The 21741-nt window shown below is 39.8% G+C and overlaps 1 protein-coding gene across 3 annotated transcripts in view; it reads left to right on the top strand.

Annotated features, from left to right (window-relative positions):
- The window catches only part of Phka2 (phosphorylase kinase regulatory subunit alpha 2), a 122507-nt gene that overhangs the window by 25321 nt on the left and 75445 nt on the right, over positions 1 to 21741 (top strand). For all 3 annotated transcript variants that reach the window (NM_001446947.1, NM_001395639.1, XM_087600675.1), the window contains 2 exon segments: positions 16312 to 16470; positions 21031 to 21078. In NM_001446947.1, coding sequence (NP_001433876.1) covers positions 16312 to 16470; positions 21031 to 21078 — 207 coding nt within the window.

Below are 21741 nucleotides of genomic sequence, written 5' to 3'. Positions count from 1 at the left end.
CTATGCTCCTTTTTAAATCTTTTTTTAAAATTTTTATTAGATATATTTCTTTACTTATATTTCAAAGGTTATTCCCCTTCCTGGTTTCCTATCCATAACCCCCCATTCCCTCCCCTCCCCCATGCCGGTATCCCCCGATACATCCCCCTTATTGCCCTCCCCTATATTCCCCTGCACTGGGGCCCAACCTTGGCAGGACCAAGGGCTTCCCCTTCCACTGGTACCCCAACAAGGCTACTCTCTGCTACATATGCAGTTGGAGCCCTGGGTCAGTCCAAGTATACACTTTCGGTAGTGGTTTAGTCCCTGGAAGCTCTGGTTGGTTGGTATTGTTATTCTTATGGGGTTGCAAGCTCCTTCAACTCTTTCAGTCCTTCCTCTAATTCCCCCAAGGGGGGTCCTATTCTCAGTTCAGTGGTTTGCTGCTAGCATTGACCTCTGTATTGGACATGCTCTGGATGTGTCTCTCAGGAGAGATCTATATCCAGTCCGTTTCAGCCTGCACTTTCTTAGCTTCATAAATCTTATCTACTTTTGGTGGCTGTATATGTATGGGCCACATGTGGAGCAGGCTCTGGATGGCCATTCCTTGAGTTGCTGATCTAAACTTTGCTTCCATATCCCCTCCTATGAATATTTCCCCCCTTTTAAGAAGGAGTGGGAGTATCTGCACTTTGGTCATCCTTCTTCGTGAGCTTCCTGTGGTCTGTGGATTGTATCTTGGGTAATTCGAACATTTTGGCTAATATCCACTTAGCAATGAGTGCATACCAAGTGTATTTTTCTGTGATTGGGTTACTTCACTCAGGATGATATTTTCTAGTTCATTCCATTTGCCTATGAATTTCAAGAAGTCACTGTTTTTGATAGCTGAGTAATATTCCATTGTGTAGATGTACCACATTTTCTGTATCCATTCCTCTGTTGAAGGGCATCTGGGTTCTTTCCAGCTTCTGGCTATTATAAATAAGGCTGCTATGAACATAGTGGAGCACGTGTCTTTGTTGTATGTTAGAGCATCTTTTGGGTATATGCCCAGGAGAGGTATAGCTGAGTCCTCAGGTAGCAGAATGTCCAATTTTCTGAGGAACCTCCAGACTGATTTCCAGAGTGGTTGTACCAGTCTGCAATCCCACCAACAGTGGAGGAGTGTTCCTCTTTCTCCACATCCTCACCAGCATTTGCTGTCACCTCAGTTTTTTATCTTAGCCATTCTCACTGGTGTGAGGTGGAATCTCAGGGTTGTTTTGATTTGCATTTCCCTAATGACTAAGGATGTCAAACATTTCATTAAGTGCTTTTTGGCCATTTGATAATTCTCAGCTGAGAATGGTTTGTTTAGCTCTGTACCCCATTTTTAATAGGATTATTTGACTCTCTGGAGTCTAACTTCTTGAGTTCTTTGTATATTTTAGATATTAGCCCCCTATCAGATATAGGATTGGTAAAGATCTTTTCCCAATCTGTTGGTTGCCATTTTGTCCTAATGACAGTGTCTTTTGCTTTACAAAAGCTTTGCAGTTTCATGAGGTCCCGTTTGTTGATTCCTGATGTTAGAGCATAAGCCATTGGTTTTTGTTCAGGAAAATTTCCCCAGCGCCCATGTGTTCGAGATGCTTTCCCACTTTTTCTTCTATTGGTTTGAGTGTATCTGGTTTGATTTGAAGGTCCTTGATCCACTTGGACTTAAGCTTTGTACTTGGTGATAAGAATGGATCGATTTGCATTCTTCTACATGCTGACCGCCAGTTGAACCAGGACCATTTGTTGAAAATGCTGTCTTTCTTTCATTGGATGGTTTTGGCTCCTTTGTCAAAGACCAAGTGGCTATAGGTATGTGGGTTCATTTCTGGGTCTTCAATTCTGTTCCACTGATCTATCTGCTTGTTTCTGTACCAATACCATACAGATTTTATGACTATTGCTCTGTAATACTGCTTGGGGTCAGGAATGTGATTCCCCAAGAAGTTCTTTTATTGTTGAGTATAGTTTTCGCTATCCTGGGTTTTTTGTTATTCCAAATTGCTCTTTCTATCTCTATAAACAATTGAGTAGGAATTTTGATGGGGATTGCATTGAATCTGTAGATTGCTTTTGGCAAAATGGCCATCTTTACTATATTAATCCTGCTAATCCATGAGAATAGAATATCATTCCATTTTCTGAGAACTTCTCCATTTCTTTCTTCAGAGATTTGAAGTTCTTGCCATACAGACCTTTCACTTGCTTGGTTAAAGTCACAACAAGATATTTTATGTTATTTGTGAGTTTTGTGAAGGGTGTCATTTCCTTAATTTCTTTCTCGGCCTTTTAATCCTTTGAGTAGAGGAAGGCTACTGATTTGTTTGAGTTAATTTTATACCCTGACACTTTGCTGAACTTGTTTATCAGGTTAAGTAGTTCTCTGGTGGAACTTTTGAGGTCGCTTAAGTACACTATCATATCATCTGCAAATAGTGATATTTTGATTTCTTCCCTTCCAATTTGTATCCCTTTGACCTCCTTTCGCTGTCTGATTGCTCTGGCTAGGACTTTGAGTACCATATTGAATAAATAGGGAGAGAGTGGGCAGCCTTGTCTAGTCCCTGATTTTAGTGGGATTGCTTCAAGTTTCTCTCCATTTAGTTTGATGTTAGCTACTGGTTTGTTGTATATGGCTTCTACTATGTCTAGATATGGGCCTTGAATTCCTATTCTTTCCAGGACTTTTATCATGAAGGGGTGTTAAATTTTGTCAAATGCCTTCTTAACATCTAATGAAATGATCATGTGGTTTTGTTCTTTCAGTTTGTTTATATAATGGCTCACGTTGATGGTTTTCCGTATATTAAACCATCCCTGCATGCCTGGGATGAAGCCTACTTGATCATGGTGGATGATTGTTTTGATGTGCTCTTGAATTCGGTTTGCCAGAATTTTATTGAGTATTTTTGCGTTGATATTCATAAGGAAAATTGGTCTGAAGTTCTCTTTCTTTGTTGGGTCTTTGTGTGGTTTAGGTATAAGAGTAATTGCAGCTTCATAGAAGGAATTCGGTAGCACTCCATCTGTTTCAATTTTGTGGAATAGTTTGGATAGTATTGGTATGAGGTCTTCTATGAAGGTCTGATAGAATTCTGCACTGAACCCATCTGGACCTGGGCTCTTTTTGGTTGGGAGACTTTTAATAACTGTGTCTAATTCTTTAGGGGTTATGAGGTTGTTTAGATGGTTTATTTGTTCTTGATTTAACTTTGGTACATGGTATCTGTCTAGAAAATTGTCCATTTCCTCCAGATTTTCCAGTTTTGCGGAATATAGGCTTTTGTAGTAGGATCTGATGATTTTTTAAATGTATTTATTCTGTTGTTATGCGTCCCTTTTCCTTTCTGATTTTGTGAATTTGGATACACTCTCTGTGTAAATTTGGTTTTGTCATGGAGTATCTTGGTTTCTCCATCTATGTTAATTGAAAGTTTTGCTGGATACAGTAACTTGGGCTGGCATTTGTGTTCTCTTAGGTCTGTATACATCTGTCCAGGATCTTCTAGCTTTCATAGTCTCTGCTGAGAAGTCTGGTATAATTCTTATTGGTCTGCCTTTATATGTCACTTGACCTTATTCCCCTTACTGCTTTTAATATGTTTGTTTGTTTGTTTTGTGCATTTGGGGTTTTAAATATTATGTGATGGGAATAATTTTTCTTCTGGTCCAATCTATTTGGAATTCTGTAGGCTTCTTGTATGTTTATGGGCATCTCTTACTTTAGGTTAGGGAAGTTTTCTTCTATGATTTTGTTGAAGATATTTACTGGCCCTTTGAGCTGGGAGTCTTCGCTTTCTTCCATACCTATTATCCTTAGGTTTGATCTTCTCATTGAGTCCTGGATTTCCTGTATGTTTTGGGCTAGGAACTTTTTGAGTTTTACATTATCTTTGACCGTTGTGTTGATGTTTTCTGTGGTATCTTCTGCCCCTGAGATTCTCTCTTCTTTTTTATTCTGTTGGTGATGCTTGTATCTATGTCTCCTTGTCTCTTCCTTTGATTTTTCTATCTCCAGATTGTCTCCCTTTGTGCTTTCTTTATTGTTTCTATTTCCATTTTCAACTCCTTCACCTGTTTGGTTGTGTTTTCCTGTAATTCTTTCAGGGATTTTTGTGTTTCCTCTCTATCGTCTTCTATTTGTCTACTTGTGTTTTTCTGTATTTCTCTAAGGTAGTTCTTTATGTCTTTCTTAAAGTCATCCATCATTATCAAAAAATGTGATTTTAAATCTAAATCTTGCTTTTTCTGGTATGTTTGGTATCCATTATTTTCTTTGGTGGGAGAACTGGGCTCTGATGATGCCAGGTAGTCTTGGTTTCTGTTGCTTAGGTTCCTGTGCTTGCCTCTAGCCATTGGGTTGTCTCTCTTATTTGCTTGTCCTGCTGTTTCTGAGAGTGACTTGACCCTGCTGTAGGCCTCTGTGTCAGCACTCCTGTGACCTGTTTTCCTGTTTTCTTTCAGCCTTTCCTGAGAACAGGTGCTCTGTTTTCAGGTGTGTCAGTGCACCTGGTGACTGTCTTCCAGCTCTAGGCAGGGACAGGAATCAAACGCTCCTGCCCCGATTGCTCGTATATGTCCTTGCACCCTGTGGGCACAGTTGACACTATGAGATCCCACTATGAGGTGTGCGGGGTATTCTCCTCTGGCTTCTCAGGAGTATCCACACTTCTGAGGGTACAGCTCTCTCCCCCACAGGATTTGGGTGCAGGGAACTGTGGGATGGTATCAGTTCACTTCCGGGCAGAGCCAGGAACAGGAAGTGCCCTGACCCAGAGGACTTCTGCCTTTGTGTGTCCTGAATCCACCAGGCAGGTCATTTGGTAGCAGAAAAGTGGGTCTTACCTCTGCTTTCAGTTGTGGTGGTGCTCCTGGAGACTGTCTTCCAGCTCTAGGTGGGGGCAGGAATCAAAGGGTCCTGCCTCTGATTGCTCATGTATGTCCTTGCACCCAGTGGGCACAGTTGGCACTATGCGATTTCCTCTTGGGTCAGGAATGTGGGCAGAGGGTGGTCTCCTCTGACTTCTCAGGAGTGTCCACACTTCTGAGGGTCCAGCTCTCTCCCCTATGGGATTTGGGTGCAGGGAGCTGTTTGGCCGGTTCAGTTCGGTCCTGGACGCAGACCAGAACCTCGGGTACTGGCGGCTGTTTGTTCCTGTATCCCTGTGTCCAGAGGCACTGTCCTGTTTCCCCTTGGACCAGGGATGTCGGCTGAGGTGTGCAGAGGTGGCAGTCTGTCCTGTGGCCTTGGTATGTCTACACTCCTGGGTGATCCGCTCTCTTCCCCCGAGCCTGTGCTCTTAGCATAATACATGAAAAGTTGTGTTAATATTGCCTCATTGAAAAGTAATAGGAAGTTAAACTAGTGGAAGAGCAAATCCAGTGCCCCTCACAAAAGCCAAAGAAATAAAATAAACCTAAGTGTGGTAATGTAGTACACTTTACACCCACTAAACTGACAAAAGTTGAAAATGTTAAAACGTTATTTACAGGAAGAATATTTATTTTAAAAATATGTATATGTAGATCCTGTCAATAGCCATTATCTTTAGGTTACTTGCAAATATTATACTGAATGTTGAGATACAGAGCTGAAATTGGTTATCTTTTAAGATGTTAGCATGCTAGCTGTGAATTAAATTGATGCTGAAACAACCATCATTCTGAACATCAAGCAAAAGCCAATATTATGGTAAGATTTGTGTTCTTCCCTCTCTAAATGTTAAATGAAGGCTTAACCCCAAAGTATCTATATACATCAGTATGTAGAGTATGTAAGAAGTTGACTCGGATTCAAGGTAAATTATGCCACAACAGTGGATCCTGATTATAGATTTGATCTGGAAAGTAACCTGCAAATCCATGCGTGAAATCTTTGAGAAGCACTGTTTTGTGGCTATCTTTAGATTATTGAGAGGTTTCTCTTTCAAGTCCCTTCACTATTATTGTTGTTTTTCTCTAGCTACAAAGTGATGTGTGTATGCCGAAACCATTATCCCCATTATAAGAGTGCTAGGGTGAAAACCTCTGGGATGCCGTCAGATTGTGATGATGAAGCCTATTTGAATAAAACTGCTCTTAAAAACAACGTTTGCTTTAAGAACTTTGCTGCTGTATTTTCGTAGTCGTAAAATGGATATCATAAAGGTAGATCCCTGGATGCATCATTGAGTATATTTACCATAAAATAGTTTGCAGCTCTAAGCTCTTAAGTTTGAGTTATTTCAGATGATCAAGGGGAATCTCATCAGGTTCTGTTGAAGGAGAAATGCCAGGTAAGCAGTGATCCTATGATTCCTGTCATTAAAAACTGACACCTTCCAACAAAAAGTCTCTGTGTTAGCAAGAATTTATACCAAAGCATATGTATATGTATCACTTTATTGTAATATTTAATATATGATAGCCAGTTTAATAGCACAAAACAATGAGGAAAATATATACAGGTTTGTTACATGGACTGGGTCCATCCAATTGTTAAAATAAGCAGTAAGCAACATACCAAAAAGAGAAAGGGAAAAGCTGATATAGTCATATGAATATAGCCATGTATTTCTGTTATTATATAAGGGTTTAGTTATAATGAAATAGTTTTTATTTGACATTAGTTTTTATTGACATTAGATTTTTCATACATTATATTCTGATTATTTTTCCCTCTCCCCTAACTCTTCCAAGATCCTCCCCACCTCCCCACAACCAGATTTCTAGACAAATCTATCCCCCTCCTCCTTGTAATGTGCATTTGTCTTTGTCTGGCAGATTGATGTCACATAGCCCCCACATTTGCATACCAGAACTTTAAAATATCTTTATTAGAAAGGACAGCAGAACCTGGTACAACAGAGTATCTCCAAGTCTATGGACATCTCAGATTTTATTAGTCACACTGAATGGAAATTCCCAAATGTCGTTGTATAATGCATCATGTTTTATAGATTTAAAGCAGTGAGCAAATCAGAAAGTATTCTTTTTGTTGAGTGTAGTAACACCCCGATTTTCCATAGATTCTGCATCTAGTTTTGAGTGTGAGGTTCCCCTAAAACCTCGAGCCTGTTTCTCAGTAAACAAATGGCACACACAATCTAGCCTTAGATGAAGATGGACTAAGGTGGGGGTTAATGAAGCAGAATAAAAGACATGATGTTCAGTTAACATGACAGTGATGTTTTATAATCTAAGCCACACTGACCCTTGACAGTGTAAGCTGTCACTCCTTAAGACTCAAGGTTAGTGGGCATGCCAGGAAGAGGTTGATTTCTTACTTAGGATCTCCTGATGCTCTCCTGTCACAAGCTTACCCAACAGGCCTCAGAACAGATAAAACTGCATGTACTATGCATATAATGTTGGTGATTCTGTCAAATAGTGATTCTTTTAGACTCAGTAATCCACTATTGGACTAATACTTGCACTTTCAGACCTTCAAGACTTTTGCTATCATTGACTTTAAAGTCATTAGAATTGTCAGCTGGAGAACTATTTTAGTGCATTGAATGTTGTTGCTCCTACAGATATTATCTGTCAAGTTTTAGATATTTTCATACAAGGTAAAAATTGGTTAAAAGAGAAAGCCAAATATTTAATTTCTTGGGTGGGACCCTGTGACGCGCAGCACATATTTTCTTTACCTAATACTTGGGCAGTATCCTTTCAAAATTACTCAGTAGAATATTTCATGAGCCTTCCTATAGATGATATAGTATCTCCTGAATAATGGTTGTTGTTTTGTTTTATGCTTTGATTGAACCTCATTCCTCAAGTGCATGCTAGACAATGTCCTTCTGAGCTGTCCATTATGTTGAACTTGCCCCTCTAATTGCATACTCTGCTGGCTGGTTTTGTGTGCGAACTTGACATAAGCTACAGTCATCAGAGACAAAGGAGCCTCAGATAAGGAAATGACTTCATGCTGTAAGGCATTTTCTCAATTAGTGAGCAGTGGTAGAGGGCCCAGCCTATTGTGAGTGGTGCCTGGATTCTATAAGAAAGCAGGCTGAGAAGAAGAGTTGGTCTTACCTCTACTCTCAGGTGTGTCAGAGCTTCAGGCTACTGGCTTTCAGCTCTGGGCTCAGGCAGAAACCAGAATGTTCCTGCTATTGACTGCTCCTAGGTTCCCTTATCCAGAAGGCACTAGGCAAGTCCCTCTTCAGCCAGGAATGTGAGCAAAAGTGGCAGTCTCCCCTGAGCTCTCAGGATTGATTGTCTGCACTTCTGAGAGACCAGCTGTCTCCTCACAAGGGATTTGGGTACAGAGATGTGGGACCAGTTCAGCTCCAGGCACAGCCAGAAACTGAAAGTGTCCTGTACCAAATGACTTCTGCCTTTGTGTGTCCTGAGGCCAACAGGCTGGTCACTTGGAGCAGAAGAGTTGTTGGACTTACCTCTGCTCTCGGGTGTATCAGCGCTCCTGAAAATTGGCTTTCTGCTCTTGCCATAGGCAAAAACCCGCCTGGAGGCTTCAAGATGCACAAACCCAGGAGCAGGTCTCTGTTCCCATATCTGGCTGAAAGAAAATAGATCTACAGGAATGCTAAAACACAGGCTTACAGGAAGGTCAAGCCACTGTCAGAGACAGCAAGACAAGCTAACACCAGAGACAACCTGATGGCGAGAGGCAAGCACAGGAACCTAAGGAACAGAAACCAGGACTACTTGGAATCATGAAAGCCCATTTCTCCCACCAAAACAAATACTGGATATCCAAACACACCGGAAAAATAAGATTTTTATTTAAAATCGCATCTCATGATGATGATAAAGGACTTTAAGAAGGACATAACTCCCTTAAATACAGGACAACACAAGTAAACAAGTAGAAGTCCTTAAAGAAGAAACACAAAAATCCTGTAAAGAATTACAGGAAAACACAACCAAACAGGTGAAGGAATTGAACAAAACCATCCAGGATTTAAAAATGGAAATAGAAACAATAAAGAAAGCACAAAGGGAGAAAACCCTAGAGATAGAAAACCTAGGGAAGAGATCAGGAGTCATAGATGCAAGCATCACCAATAGAATACAGGAGATAGATGAGAGAAAACTGTCAAAGATAATGTAAAATGCAAAAAGGTCCTAACCCAAAACATCCAGGAAATCCAGGACACAATGAGAAGATCAAACCTAAGGATAATAGTTATAAAAGAGAGCAAAGACTCCCAAATTAAAGGGCGGATAAATATCTTCAACAAACTTATAGAAGAAAACTTCCCTAACTAAAGACAGAGATAGCGGTAAACATACAAGAAGCCTACATAACTCCAAATAGATTGAACCAGAAAAGAAATTCTTCCTGTCACATAATAGTCAAAACAACAAATGCACAAAACAAGAAAGAATATGAAAAGCAGTAAGGGAAAAAGATGAAGTAACATATAAAGGCAGACCTATCAGAATTGCACCAGACTTCTCACCAGAGACTATGAAGGCCAGAAGATCCTGGACAGATGTCATATAGACCCTAAGAGAACATAAATGTCAGCCCAGACTACTGTATCCAGCAAAACTCTCAATTAGCAGAGATGGAGAAACCAAGATATTCCATGACAAAACCAAATTACCACAATATCTTTCTACAAATTCAAACCTGCGAAGGATAATAGATGGAAAACTCCAACACAAGGAGGGAAACTACACCCAAAGAAAAGCAAGAAAGGAATCTCCTTGCAACAAAACCAAAAGAAGAGAGACACACAAACATAATCCCACCTCTAACAACAAAAATAACAAGAAACAACATTCACTATTTCTTAATATCTCTTAACATAAATGGACTCAGTTCCCCAATAAAAAGACATAGAATAACAGACTGGATATATAAAGAGGACCCAGCATTTTGCTGCATACAGGAAACACACTTCAGTGACACAGACACTACCTCAGAGTAAAAGGCTGGAAAACAATTTGCCAAGAAAATGGTCCCAAGAAACTATCTGGAGTAGCCATTCTAATATCAACTAAAATCGACATTCAACCAAAAGTTATCAAAAAAGATAAGGAAGGACTCTTCATATTCATTAAAGGGAAAATCCACCAAGATGTACTCTTAGTCCTAAGTATCTATGCTCCAAATGTAGGGGCACCTACATTCACAAAAGAAACCTTACTAAAGCCCAAAGCACCTCACATGATAATAACACTCTTATCAATGGACTGATCATGGAAAGATAAACTAAACAGAGACACAGAGTAACTAACAAAAGTTATGAACAAATGGTTTTAATAGATATTGATAGAACATTTCATCCTAAGACAAAAGAATACACCTTCTCAGCACCTCATGGTACTTTCTCCAAAATTGACCATATAATTGGTCACAAAACAGGACTCAACAGATACAAGAAGATTGAAACAATCCCATGCATCACATCAGATCACCACTGACTAAGGCTGGTCTACAATAACAAGAATAACGACAGAAAGCCCACATATACATGGAAGTTGAACAATGCTCTACCCAATGATAACTTGGTCAAGGAAGAAATGATGACAAAAGTTAAAGACTTTTTAAAATTTAATGAAAATGAAGGTACAACATACCCAAACTTATGAGACACAATGGAAGTAGTGCTAACAGGAAACCTCATAGCTCTGAGTGCCTCGAAAAAGAAACTAGAGAGAGCATATATCAGCAGCTTGACAGCACACCTAAAACCTCTAGAACAAAAAGAAGCAAATATACCCAAGAGGAGTAGAAGGCAGTATCAAACTCAGGGCTGAAATCAACCAAGTAAAAACCAAAAAGGACTATACAAAGAATCAACAAAACCAGAAGCTGGTTCTTTGAGAAAATCAACAAGATAGATAAACCCTTAGCCAGACTAACCAGAGGGCACAGAGACAGTATCCAAATTAACAAAATCAGACATGAAAAGGGAAACATAACAACAAAATCTGAGGAAATTCTGAATTCATCAGATCCTACTACAGAAGCCTATATTCAACAAAACTGGAAAATCTGTTTGAAATGGACATTTTCTAGATAGATACTAGGTACCAGAGATAAATCAGGATCAGATAAAACATCTAAACAGTCCCATAACTCCTAAAGAAATAGATGCAGTTATTAAAATCTCATAACCAAAAAAAGCCTAGGACCACGTGGGTTTAGTGCAGAATTCTATCAGACCTTCATAGAAGACCTCGCTCGTACCAATACTGTCCAAACCATTACACAAAATAGAAACAGAAGGAGCACTACCGAATTCCTTCTATGAAGTCATACTTACCCTTATACCTAAACCACACAAAGACCCAACAAAGAAAGAGAACTTCACACCAATTTCCCTTATGAATATCAACACAAAAATACTCAATAAAATTCTTGCAAACCAAATCCAAGAACACATCAAAACGATCATCCATCATGACCAAATAGGTTTCATCCCAGGGATGCAGGGATGGTTCAATATATGGAAATCCATCAACATAATCTACTGTGTAAACAAACTCAAAGAAAAAAAACACATGATCACTTCATTAGATGCTGAGAAAGCATTTGACAAAATTCAACACCCCTTCATGATAAAAACCTTGTAAAGATCAGGAATTCAAGGCCCATACCTAAACATAGTAAAAGCAATATACAGCAAACCAGTAGCCAACATTAAACTAAATGGAGAGAAACTTGAAGCAATCCCACTAAAATCAGGGACTAGACAAGGCTGCCCACTCTCTCCCTACTTATTCAATATAGTTCTTGAAGTTCTAGCCAGAGCAATCAGACAACAAAAGGAGATCAAAGTGATACAAATTGGAAAGGAAGAAGTCAAAATACCACTATTTGAAGATGATATGATGATATTCCTAAGTGTTCCCAAAAATTCCACCAGGCTTCTACTAAGCCTGATAAACAGCTTCAGAAAAGTGGCTGGACATAAAATTAACTCAAACAAATCAGTAGCCTTCCTCTACTCAAAGGATAACAGGCTGAGAAAGAAATTATGGAAATGACATCCTTCATAATAGTCTCAAATAATATAAAATACCTCGGTGTGACTTTAACCAAGCAAGTGAAACATCTGTATGATAAGAACTTCAAGCCTTTGAAGAAAGAAATTGAAGAAGATCTCAGAAGATGGGAAGACTTCCCATGCTCATGGATTAGCAGGATTAATATAGTAAAAATGGCCATTTTGCCAAAAGCGATCTACAGATTCAATGCAATCCCCATCAAAATTCCTACTCAGTTCTTTATAGAGATAGAAAGAGCAATTTTCAAGTTCATTTGGAATAACAAAAAACCTAGAATAGCAAAAACTATCCTCAACAATAAAAGGACTTCCGAGGGAATCACTATCCCTGAACTCAAGCAGTATTACAGAACAATAGTGATAAAACCTGTATGGTATTGGTACAGAGATAGACAGATAGACCAGTGGAATAGAATTGAAGATCCAGAAATGAACCCACACACCTATGGTCACTTGATCTTTGACAAAAGAGCTAAAACCATCCAGTGGGGGAAAAAAAGTCAGCATTTTCAACAAATGGTGCTGGTTCAACTTTAGGTCAGCATGTAGAAGAATGCAAATTGACCCATTTTTATCACCCTGTACAAAGAAAGCTTAAGACCAAGTGGATCAGCGACCTCCACATAAAACAAGATTCACTCAAACTAATAGAAGAGAAAGTGGGGAAGCGCCTTGATCACATGGGCACTGGGCAAAATTTCCTGAACAAAACACCAATGGCTTATACTCTAAGATCAAGAATTAACAAATGGGATCTCATAAAACTGCAAAGCTTCTGTAAGGCAAAGGACACTGTTGTTAGGACAAAACAACAACCAACAGATTGGGAAAAGATCTTTACCAATCCTACAACTGATAGAGGGCTTATATCCAAAATATACAAAGAACTCAAGAAGTTAGACTCCAGAGACTCAAATAACGCTATTAAAAATGGGGTACAGAGCTAAACAATGAATTCTCAGTTAAGGAATATCAAATGGCTAAGAAGTACTTAAAGAAATGTTCAACATCCTTAGTCTGCAGGGAAATGCAAATCAAAACAACACTGAAATTTCACCTCACACCAGTCAGAATGACTTAGATCAAAAATGCAAGTGACAACAGATGATGGGAGGATTTGGAAAAAGAGGAACACTCCTCCATTGTTGGTGGGATTGCAAACTGGTACAACCACTGTGGAAATCAGTCTGGAGGTTCCTTAGAAAATTGATCATTGCACTACCTTAGGACCCAGCTATACCTCTCCTGGGCATATACACAAATGGTGCTCCAACATACAACAAAGACACATACTCCACTATGTTCATAGCAGCCTTATTTATAATAGCCAGAAGCTGGAAAGAAACCAGATGCCCTTCAACAGAGGAATGGATACAGAAAATGTGGTACATCTACACAATGGAGTACTACTCAACTATCAAAAACAATGACTTCATGAAATTCGTAGGCAAATGGTTGGAACTGGAAAATATCATCCTGAGTGAGGTAACCCAATCACAGAAAAAACACACATGGTGTGCACTCATTGATAAGTGGATATTAGCCAAATGCTTGAATTACCCAATATACAATCCATAGACCACATTAATTTAGCTCAAGAAGAAGGAAAACTAAAGTGCAGATGCTTCAGTTCTTCTTCAAAGGCAGAACAAAAATATTCATAGGAAGGAATATGGGAACAAAATTTGGAGCAGAGACTGAAGGAATGGCCATTCAGAGTCTGCCTCACCTGGGATACAGCGCGCGCGCGCGTGTGTGTGTGTGTGTGTGTGTGTGTGTGTGTGTGTGTGTGTGTGTGTGTGTGCGTGTGTGTGTGTGCGTGCACGTGTATCTACCAAAGCTAGATAATATTGCTGATGCCAAGAAGTGCATGCTGATAGGAACTGGATATAGCTGTCTCCTGAGAGGCTCAGCCAGAGCATGTCAAATACAGAGGCGAATGCTAGGAGGAAACCATGGAACTGAGGACGCAGGATCCCTGTTTGAATAGTTAGAGAAAAGATTTAAGGAGCTGAAGGAGTTTGCAACCCCATAAGATCAATAATACCAACCAACCAGAGCTCCCAGGGGCTAAACCACTACCCAACGAGTACACATGGACAGACCCATATGTAGCAGAGGATGGTCTTGTTGGTCACCAATGGGAGGAGAATTCCTTGGTTCTGACAAGGCTGGACCCCCCAGTGTAGGGGAATGTCAGGGTGGGGAGGCAGGAAGGGGGTGTGGTTGTGGAGGGGAACACCCTCATAGAAGAAGGGGAGGGGAATGGGATACGGGGCTTATGGATGGGAAACTAGGAAAGGGAATAACATTTGAAATGTAAATACAAAATATCCAATAAAAATGTTATCTCAAAGGGGAAAACACATAAAGAAAACAGGCTGAGCAAGCCATGTAGAGCAAGCCAGTAAGCAGCAATCTCCATGTTCTGCATCCACTCCTTTCTCCAGGTTGCAGCCCTGCTAGAGTTCTTGTCCCAACTTCCTCCATTAATGGCCTATGATCTGGATATATAACTTGCATAAACCTTCCCTTGCCAACTAAATTTTTGATCATCGTGTTTTTGTTGAAACAAAAAAACCTCTAGCTAAGACTCATAGCAATATCAAGCAAAGACCCAAGACCTCTAAAGACGTAGATCCATTTGAGTGGCTCACAAAAACCAGTGGATAGGTGTACGTGTAATATATTAAGCTGACAAGACATGCTTTTTTAAGATGGCAAGGTTCTAATTGTAAAAGTATATTTTATTACGTATTTCTTTGTATATTTTCAGAAGTCAGCTGACTTCATGTGACACATTTCTTAACCATTTTATTTGGGGCTCAGAATTTTTTTATTAGTATTGGCTTTAAAAATATTGGGCTGGGAAGACTGCCTGGTCTGGTCTTAGTGAGAGAAGCAGCATCTAACCCTCTAGAGACTTGAGGCCCCAGGGATGGGGGAGGTTTGGTGGGCAGTTGCGGGGGGGATGGGCATATCCTCTTGGATACTGCAGTGGGGCGCAAAGGAATGGGATGAGGAAATGTGGGAGGGTAGACCTGTAGGAGTATAATGACTGGACTGTAAAAAGGCTTGAATGATAATAATAGTAATAATAATAATAATTAATAATAATAAATTGTTCTTGGCATATAGCTCAGTGATAGAGTTTTCCTAATATGTATGATGCTTCAGGTTCAATCCCTAGTTCCCTCAAAAATAAATAGCTTCATTGACATATAATTTAGTTACTATACAATTTGTTTATTTGAAGTATACAACTGGTTTTTAGTATAATCATGGGGTTGTAAATCTTTTGCCACAATTAAGTTTAATGCTCATTATAAAGAAAAGAGAAACCAGGCTGGAGAGATGTCTTAGTGGTAAGAGCACTTGTTCTTGTAGAGGACCCAGTACCCACATGATTTAAAACCACTTATAACTCCAGTTCTAGGGAATTTAACACTCTCTTCTGACGTCTGCGGGTACTATGTGTACACGTACACAGTGTATATGCATATATGCAGGCAAAATATTCATATACATAGTATAAAAAGAATGGGAAATGTTTTATTCACTCATTAGTTGCTAGGTACTTGTTTCTACTTTCATCATTTATGAATAATGTTTCTACACACATTTGTGTATAACTTTCCATGGGAAGGTCCAAACATTTTGTTGACTCCACTGCCTTTGTAGAATACATCAGTGATTTCCCATCTAGTGAGGGTTCCCATACGCCCTTCTGCATAGCATCTTCTGTTCAAATGGATGAAGTGTCTGGATTGCAGACAGGGTAGCTGAAGTCCAGACAGGCTTGGCATCTTTTCTGCATATACAGAGTTGGGAGGTGAATCAGGGCCCTGAATACAGCTATCTTACTCCAAGGTTCAGTGCTTTATCAACATGAAGGCCAAACAGACCTGAAGTTTATAATATACAGATTGGTAAAGTCTAGTAGAGCTTTTCTGTTTGGTGTTTTCTTCTCTGTTATCCATTATGACAGTATGGTCTGGTCTGGAGGTTGAATAAAGAACATAAGAATGAGAAAGTTCACCCATATAGAAGGGGAGGGGTTGGGGCTAGGGGGATGTTGGTCCGGAAACCAGGAAAGGGAATAACAATTGAAATGTAAATAAGAAATACCCAAGTTAATAAAGATAAAAAAAGAATGAGAAAGTTCCTTATTATGCGAATGAAGCATCTGAGATGCAGAGAAGAGAAACTTAGGGCTCTGCTCTTTGCTCTTGGGTTCTCATCTACTTCCATAGATAAACACTAATTGTATGAGACTTTATGAAGGATAATGTTAAGCATTTTTTCCCTTCTCTAATAGAACCCAGTCACTGGGCTGTTATCAGCTAGCCATGACCAGAAGGATGCCTGGGTACGGGACAACATCTATAGCATACTGGCTGTTTGGGGCCTGGGCATGGCGTACCGTAAGAATGCTGACCGTGATGAGGATAAAGCCAAGGCCTATGAATTGGAACAGGTAATAATGACTTATACCAGTGTCTTGTCTGCTCAGTACCTTTTCTTGAGCTAGAGAACATATGAGGAAATCGTTGTATGTGTGGAACAGTTAGGGTACAGGCCCACCCTTCATTTCTGCTACAGAATGCTTTGTGAAGGCATTCAGATGGTTGAAACCACACAAATTTTATCTTTGTGTTCGAGATAATAAAATGATAAAATAACCAATCACATTAAATGGAAAACATCCAAATTTCTACCCCCAACATTTTAATATGCTTAAGTAATTACAGTTTTCTTATATATGTGAAAAATATTGTAAATTAATATGATTGTTTATGAAAAGTAGATGTATGGCCATCTACCACATGTACCAACTCCTCCTGTTGGGTACCAAATTGGCTGGGGGGAACAGCTGGTGTATCAGAGCTCAATATCCCAAAGCATGTGCTTTTCACAGTGGCAACATTCCAAAGAATATTTATCTAAATGTTGTTGCCACTGCTTAAAGCAATTTTGAAATTTCCTTTAACAATGCCTTTCTCTTATGAAATATAATAGTACCTTATGGGCCTATGCCAAGGTGTCCCCATGAGAAATTGCTCCATGCAACAATGTGGTATAAGAGGGTTTCTTTCGAGAAAGGGAGGGGCGTGAGATCTAGAGAAAGGGGTGGAGGCAGACAACTAGACAGGTAGAGAGACCACACAGGAGCAGAGCCATGAGGCCAGAAAAGAGGATGGGCACAGAGAAAGACAGAAAGTGTGTGGGGGGGAATAGGGGACGACACTTGGGAACAGAGAGAGGGAGCTGGGGTGGCAAGCAGAGCAGTCCCTTTATATGCCAGCTGCACCTGGTAGTGGCAAGTGATGACATAAGCTATTGCTAGGTCCCTAAGGAGCATGGCAGAATCATCTGTAAGCTAACACTTTTGAGTTTGCATCATTCTATGAAATTAGTTTTATTAATTCATATTCACCCTTTAGATTTGAGCCAAATTGGTATTATTTAATTTTTGTGCCTGTGTTATTTGCCATATAGCTCAATGAAGGTATTTTATTAAGGTTTCTAAAGTCAGGGGCTAGATGTAACTCAGTGGTAAAATGCTTGTCTGGCATGCTAGAGCCCCTGGGTTCAATCCCCGGTACAGGAAAAAATAATTTCCAAAATCAGAAATCACGATACTAATAAGACAATTACTATGGTAAATATTCTACTCTGAGCACAGGAAATATTTTCAAATGTTTCGAATCATAGTGTTCAGGTTATAGGTGCTTATTTCTTCATCACTGGTGAAACGAGCCAATTCAAGCTACATTAGATTATATTAAAGGCAGGTTTATCGGGAAGCTGCTCTTGGGTGAGTTCACTGGATTGAGGCCAGGGAAGTCGCCATAGGGGAAGGGGGGCAGTGAAAAGAGAGAAAGGGAGTGTGTGTGTGCGTGAACACACACACACACACACGGGGGGGGGAAGAGGAAGGAGAAGAGAAGGGGGGAGAAAGGGGAAGAGAAGGAGAAGAGAAGAGAAGGGAAGGGAAGGGAAGGGGAGGGGAGGGGAGGGAAGGGAGGGGAAGAAGAGAAGAGAAGAGAAGAGAAGAGAAGAGAAGAGAAGAGAAGAGAAGAGAAGAGAAGAGAAGAGAAGAGGAGAAGAGAAAGCAGGAGAGAGACCACAATGTTTGGATTATATAGTGAGGAGCCTCTGGGTACGGGCAGCCCAGCCCCTGGGCTGGAAAGTTCAAGGGTCAGGGCTGGGTATGCTAGGAAGGGATTGGGGGATGCTGGAAAAACCTAGAGGCCAGATCTACTTTGTTATGTAAAATATGCACCTCAGTCATTTGTCCCTGGGTCTGAAACCACACAGTAAGGAACACTGAAATATAAAGCTATAATCACACTGTCAGGAGAATATTGGAGATTTATCTTTATAAAGATGGAGTATAGGGGATGGTAATTGAACTTAGAGCCTCACACCAGAGAAGCACACACTGTACCAACTGATCACCTCGCTCCTGGGATTTGTCTTTAATCCATATGTTCCTGGGTAGCCATCTTAGCTACTGGACGATTGGGCCCAGGCAAAGTTCTGACAACTCAGTGTTGCTTGGTTACAGTAGGCAGAATGGGCCTGAGTGATAAACAGCATGCAGGAACTTTGACAACTGGGAAAGCTCAGAAAGGAGGCTTATCTTGTGGGAACAAAGTTTAGATCAGACCAAGGCTTGTTACTGAGCTGACAAAATCACTTAGTTTTTTGAAGAATGTAAAGTTTTTTAAAATTGCAAATAAAAATCACTGAATGCTCTTCTAGAAAGATGTAATGAGTGAATCAGTTATTTGCTGGTATAATAATTTGACATCAAGTGTCTTCTTACACATCCCAGCCCCCTTGGAGGGATGACTCACAAAACTTGTATTTTCTGGATTTGAAAAAGTGTGTCCTTGTCAGTTGCCCTGTGTTAATTGTTATTTGGAACCAGTAGAGCCAGGCTAGCAGGATCTGTTAATGTCACTTTAAAAGAAAGGCAAACTGCCATGGGGAAGGTCACCTTCCCCAAGTAGACCCCCAAAGCCAACTGGTTGAGTAGGGAATGTGGCTTTTTTACGTAAGAGCAGGCAGCTGGAGCTAGGGCAGAAGTACCAGCAGGAAAGCAGGACTTGGATAGAGCGGGGAAGGAAGCAGGCAGTGAGAACCATGTGGGGAGAGGGAATGGCGGACAAGTCCAGTTAAGTTAGAGGGTAGTTGAGTCTGCCTGAGCAAAAGACCAACAGCTTTAAACTTACAGATGTCTCCATGTCTTAATTATTAAACTTGAAGCAGAATCGTGAAAACCCCACTATATATATATACATATATATACATATATATACATATATATATTCTCTCTCTCTGTCTCTGTCTCTCTCTGTCTCTCTCTGTCTGTCTGTCTGTCTCTCTCTCTCTCTCTCTCTCTCTCTCTCTCTCTCTCTTGCACATACATACACACACAAAGGTTGATTAAATTTTCTATTCCTATACCGAAACCCAAACAGACCACAGTGTTTCATATTTAATGTCTTTTCCTATTTGATATGTAGTTAATAAACAAAAAGGTAGGACCAGGCATAGTGGTATACACCTTTAATCCTACTACTCAGGAAGCAGAAGCAGATATATCTGTGAGTTCAAAGCCAACCTGGTCTACATAGTGAGTTCTTGAACATTGAGGGCTGCATAGTAATACTCTGCCACAATAAATGATAAATACTAATGGAAACATCACCCTTTATTATGGAAAATAATAATCGCTGGGAATCTTCAAGTAATATTAATTTAGGGGCACATGGAGCTTGATGAACATACTCTTTCATTGTGTGATATTATTTCATGTAGTTGGGGACATTTAGGGACCCTGGTACAGATCCTTAAGTTTCAATATTCTTCACTTCTGTAATTGTTAGGATTGAAATACCCCCATCCTCACATTTCCAGATGTTTTCCTACTACAGGGGATTGACAATATCACTCCAATTGGAAAGCATTGCATTTCTTCTCATGGGGAGTAGGGGTGTTTTTTTTTTTTTGTTGTTGTTGTTGTTGTTGTTGTTTGAGGGGAACTCAGTTGACAATTTATACATTGTCTACCCTGTAAGAATTATAACAGTGCTTAGTTTACCTTTTCTGTCTCAACAGAATTTATAACAAAACTTGGAATTATATTAGAGCATGCTAGTACTTCAGAGGAGGGAAGGTCTAAGTTGCAGACCTCACTGACCAGGAACTTTCAGGCCCTTTACTCTGCTGGCCCCTAAAAGGCATGGTATGTGCCCTGATGTGCCCATGCCTATAAGTGGGAACATTCAGTCTGTGCTGTCTGATCATCAAGGCTCTGTTTTTCTCTTCCCCTTGTCGTCACGGAAAGTTAAGAACTGTTACTTCATCTCCCTCAGGCTCAGCTTCCTCATCTAGAGACTGGGGTAAAAGTACTGCTCAACTCAAAAGGCTAGTGCTGGAATTCAAAATAATAGACATTAAGTGTCTTTCATAGTGCCTGGATGTGACAGCTAATTAATTAATTAATGTATTATATGATTAATAATAATGCTGGTGGTGTTAGTAATCAGTTGCCATATTATTAATAATCACACCATTAAAGAAAACCTTGGCTACCACTTGTATTGTGTAAGAACTTTGCTCGATGGTCCAATAATTGTGTCACAAATGGCTCTTTTGGCAAAATAGCATTACTTTTGGACAGACGCGGTAGGCTTAATTCGTCCTTAGTGTAACAAAATAAATTACTAAGAAATGTAACATAGAGTTCCAAAATACTGAGTTCATAAGAATGTCATCTGGGAGTCACTGAATTCCAGAACCCAGAGATGCATCTGATCAACCCTTTTATTTGGGATAAATCATTTTGTATACTTATTTTGGGTGGAGTGAAAGTCTCAGTAATGTGAACAATGAGAATATTTACGTAGAGTTGGGATCTATCTTTTGTGGAATATTGCCAGACAACGCTGGTTTATTGGCCTCAAAGGAGTAATCAGATTTCTTAAAGCAAGAAACTGTAACTGATACTATCTTATTTCTACAGAACGTAGTGAAGCTGATGCGAGGTCTTCTCCAGTGTATGATGAGGCAGGTAGGTGAAATGTGACAAACTTGTACCTACACAACATTAGAGTATAACAGAAATACTTTGTGTACTTTCTCTTTTTAAAATTATCCTCAATAATTTTATTATGCTATAGAACCATTGTCTCAAAGGACAATTTCTTCAAAGACCCTCTTTCAGAGATTTCTGTGTATAAAAAAGAAAAACAATATTAAAACCACTCAGAAAGCCATGCACTACTTCTTATATATTCTGTGTGTTTTTACCTCAGATTGAGAGCTTGAGCCTTTAAAGACAGTCATTATTGGGAATGAGTTAGTGGGTCAAGGCACCCATCACCAAGCCTTAAGGCCAGAGTTCAGTGCTGAGATCCACATGCTGGACGGACAGAAACAGTTTCCACAAGTTGTTCTCTAGCTTCACAGGGATGCCCACACACATACACGCACACACAAAAAGATAAGTAAGTTAAATCATTTCTTAAAATTGACATCATTTGCTGATATCCTCAGTGTAGGGTAGATGAAAGAGTTCATTGCCGTACTATACATAGACCCTTACACTAGACTCTGCACTGCTTCAGAGATGCATGTGATGCCATCCACCCTTCACTGGAATATCCAAAGACATTGTGCTTTTCAGTGTGTTAAGAAAAGAGAAGTTGAAATTTAGACAGGTTCTTTTCCTCCC

This window comes from Rattus norvegicus, chromosome X, assembly GCF_021556685.1.
Source record: "Rattus norvegicus strain SHRSP/BbbUtx chromosome X, alternate assembly SHRSP_T2T, whole genome shotgun sequence".
NCBI classification, from domain to species: domain Eukaryota; kingdom Metazoa; phylum Chordata; class Mammalia; order Rodentia; family Muridae; genus Rattus; species Rattus norvegicus.
Note: the sequence above shows the minus strand (reverse complement) of the source record. Positions and strands in the feature narration are given on the sequence as shown.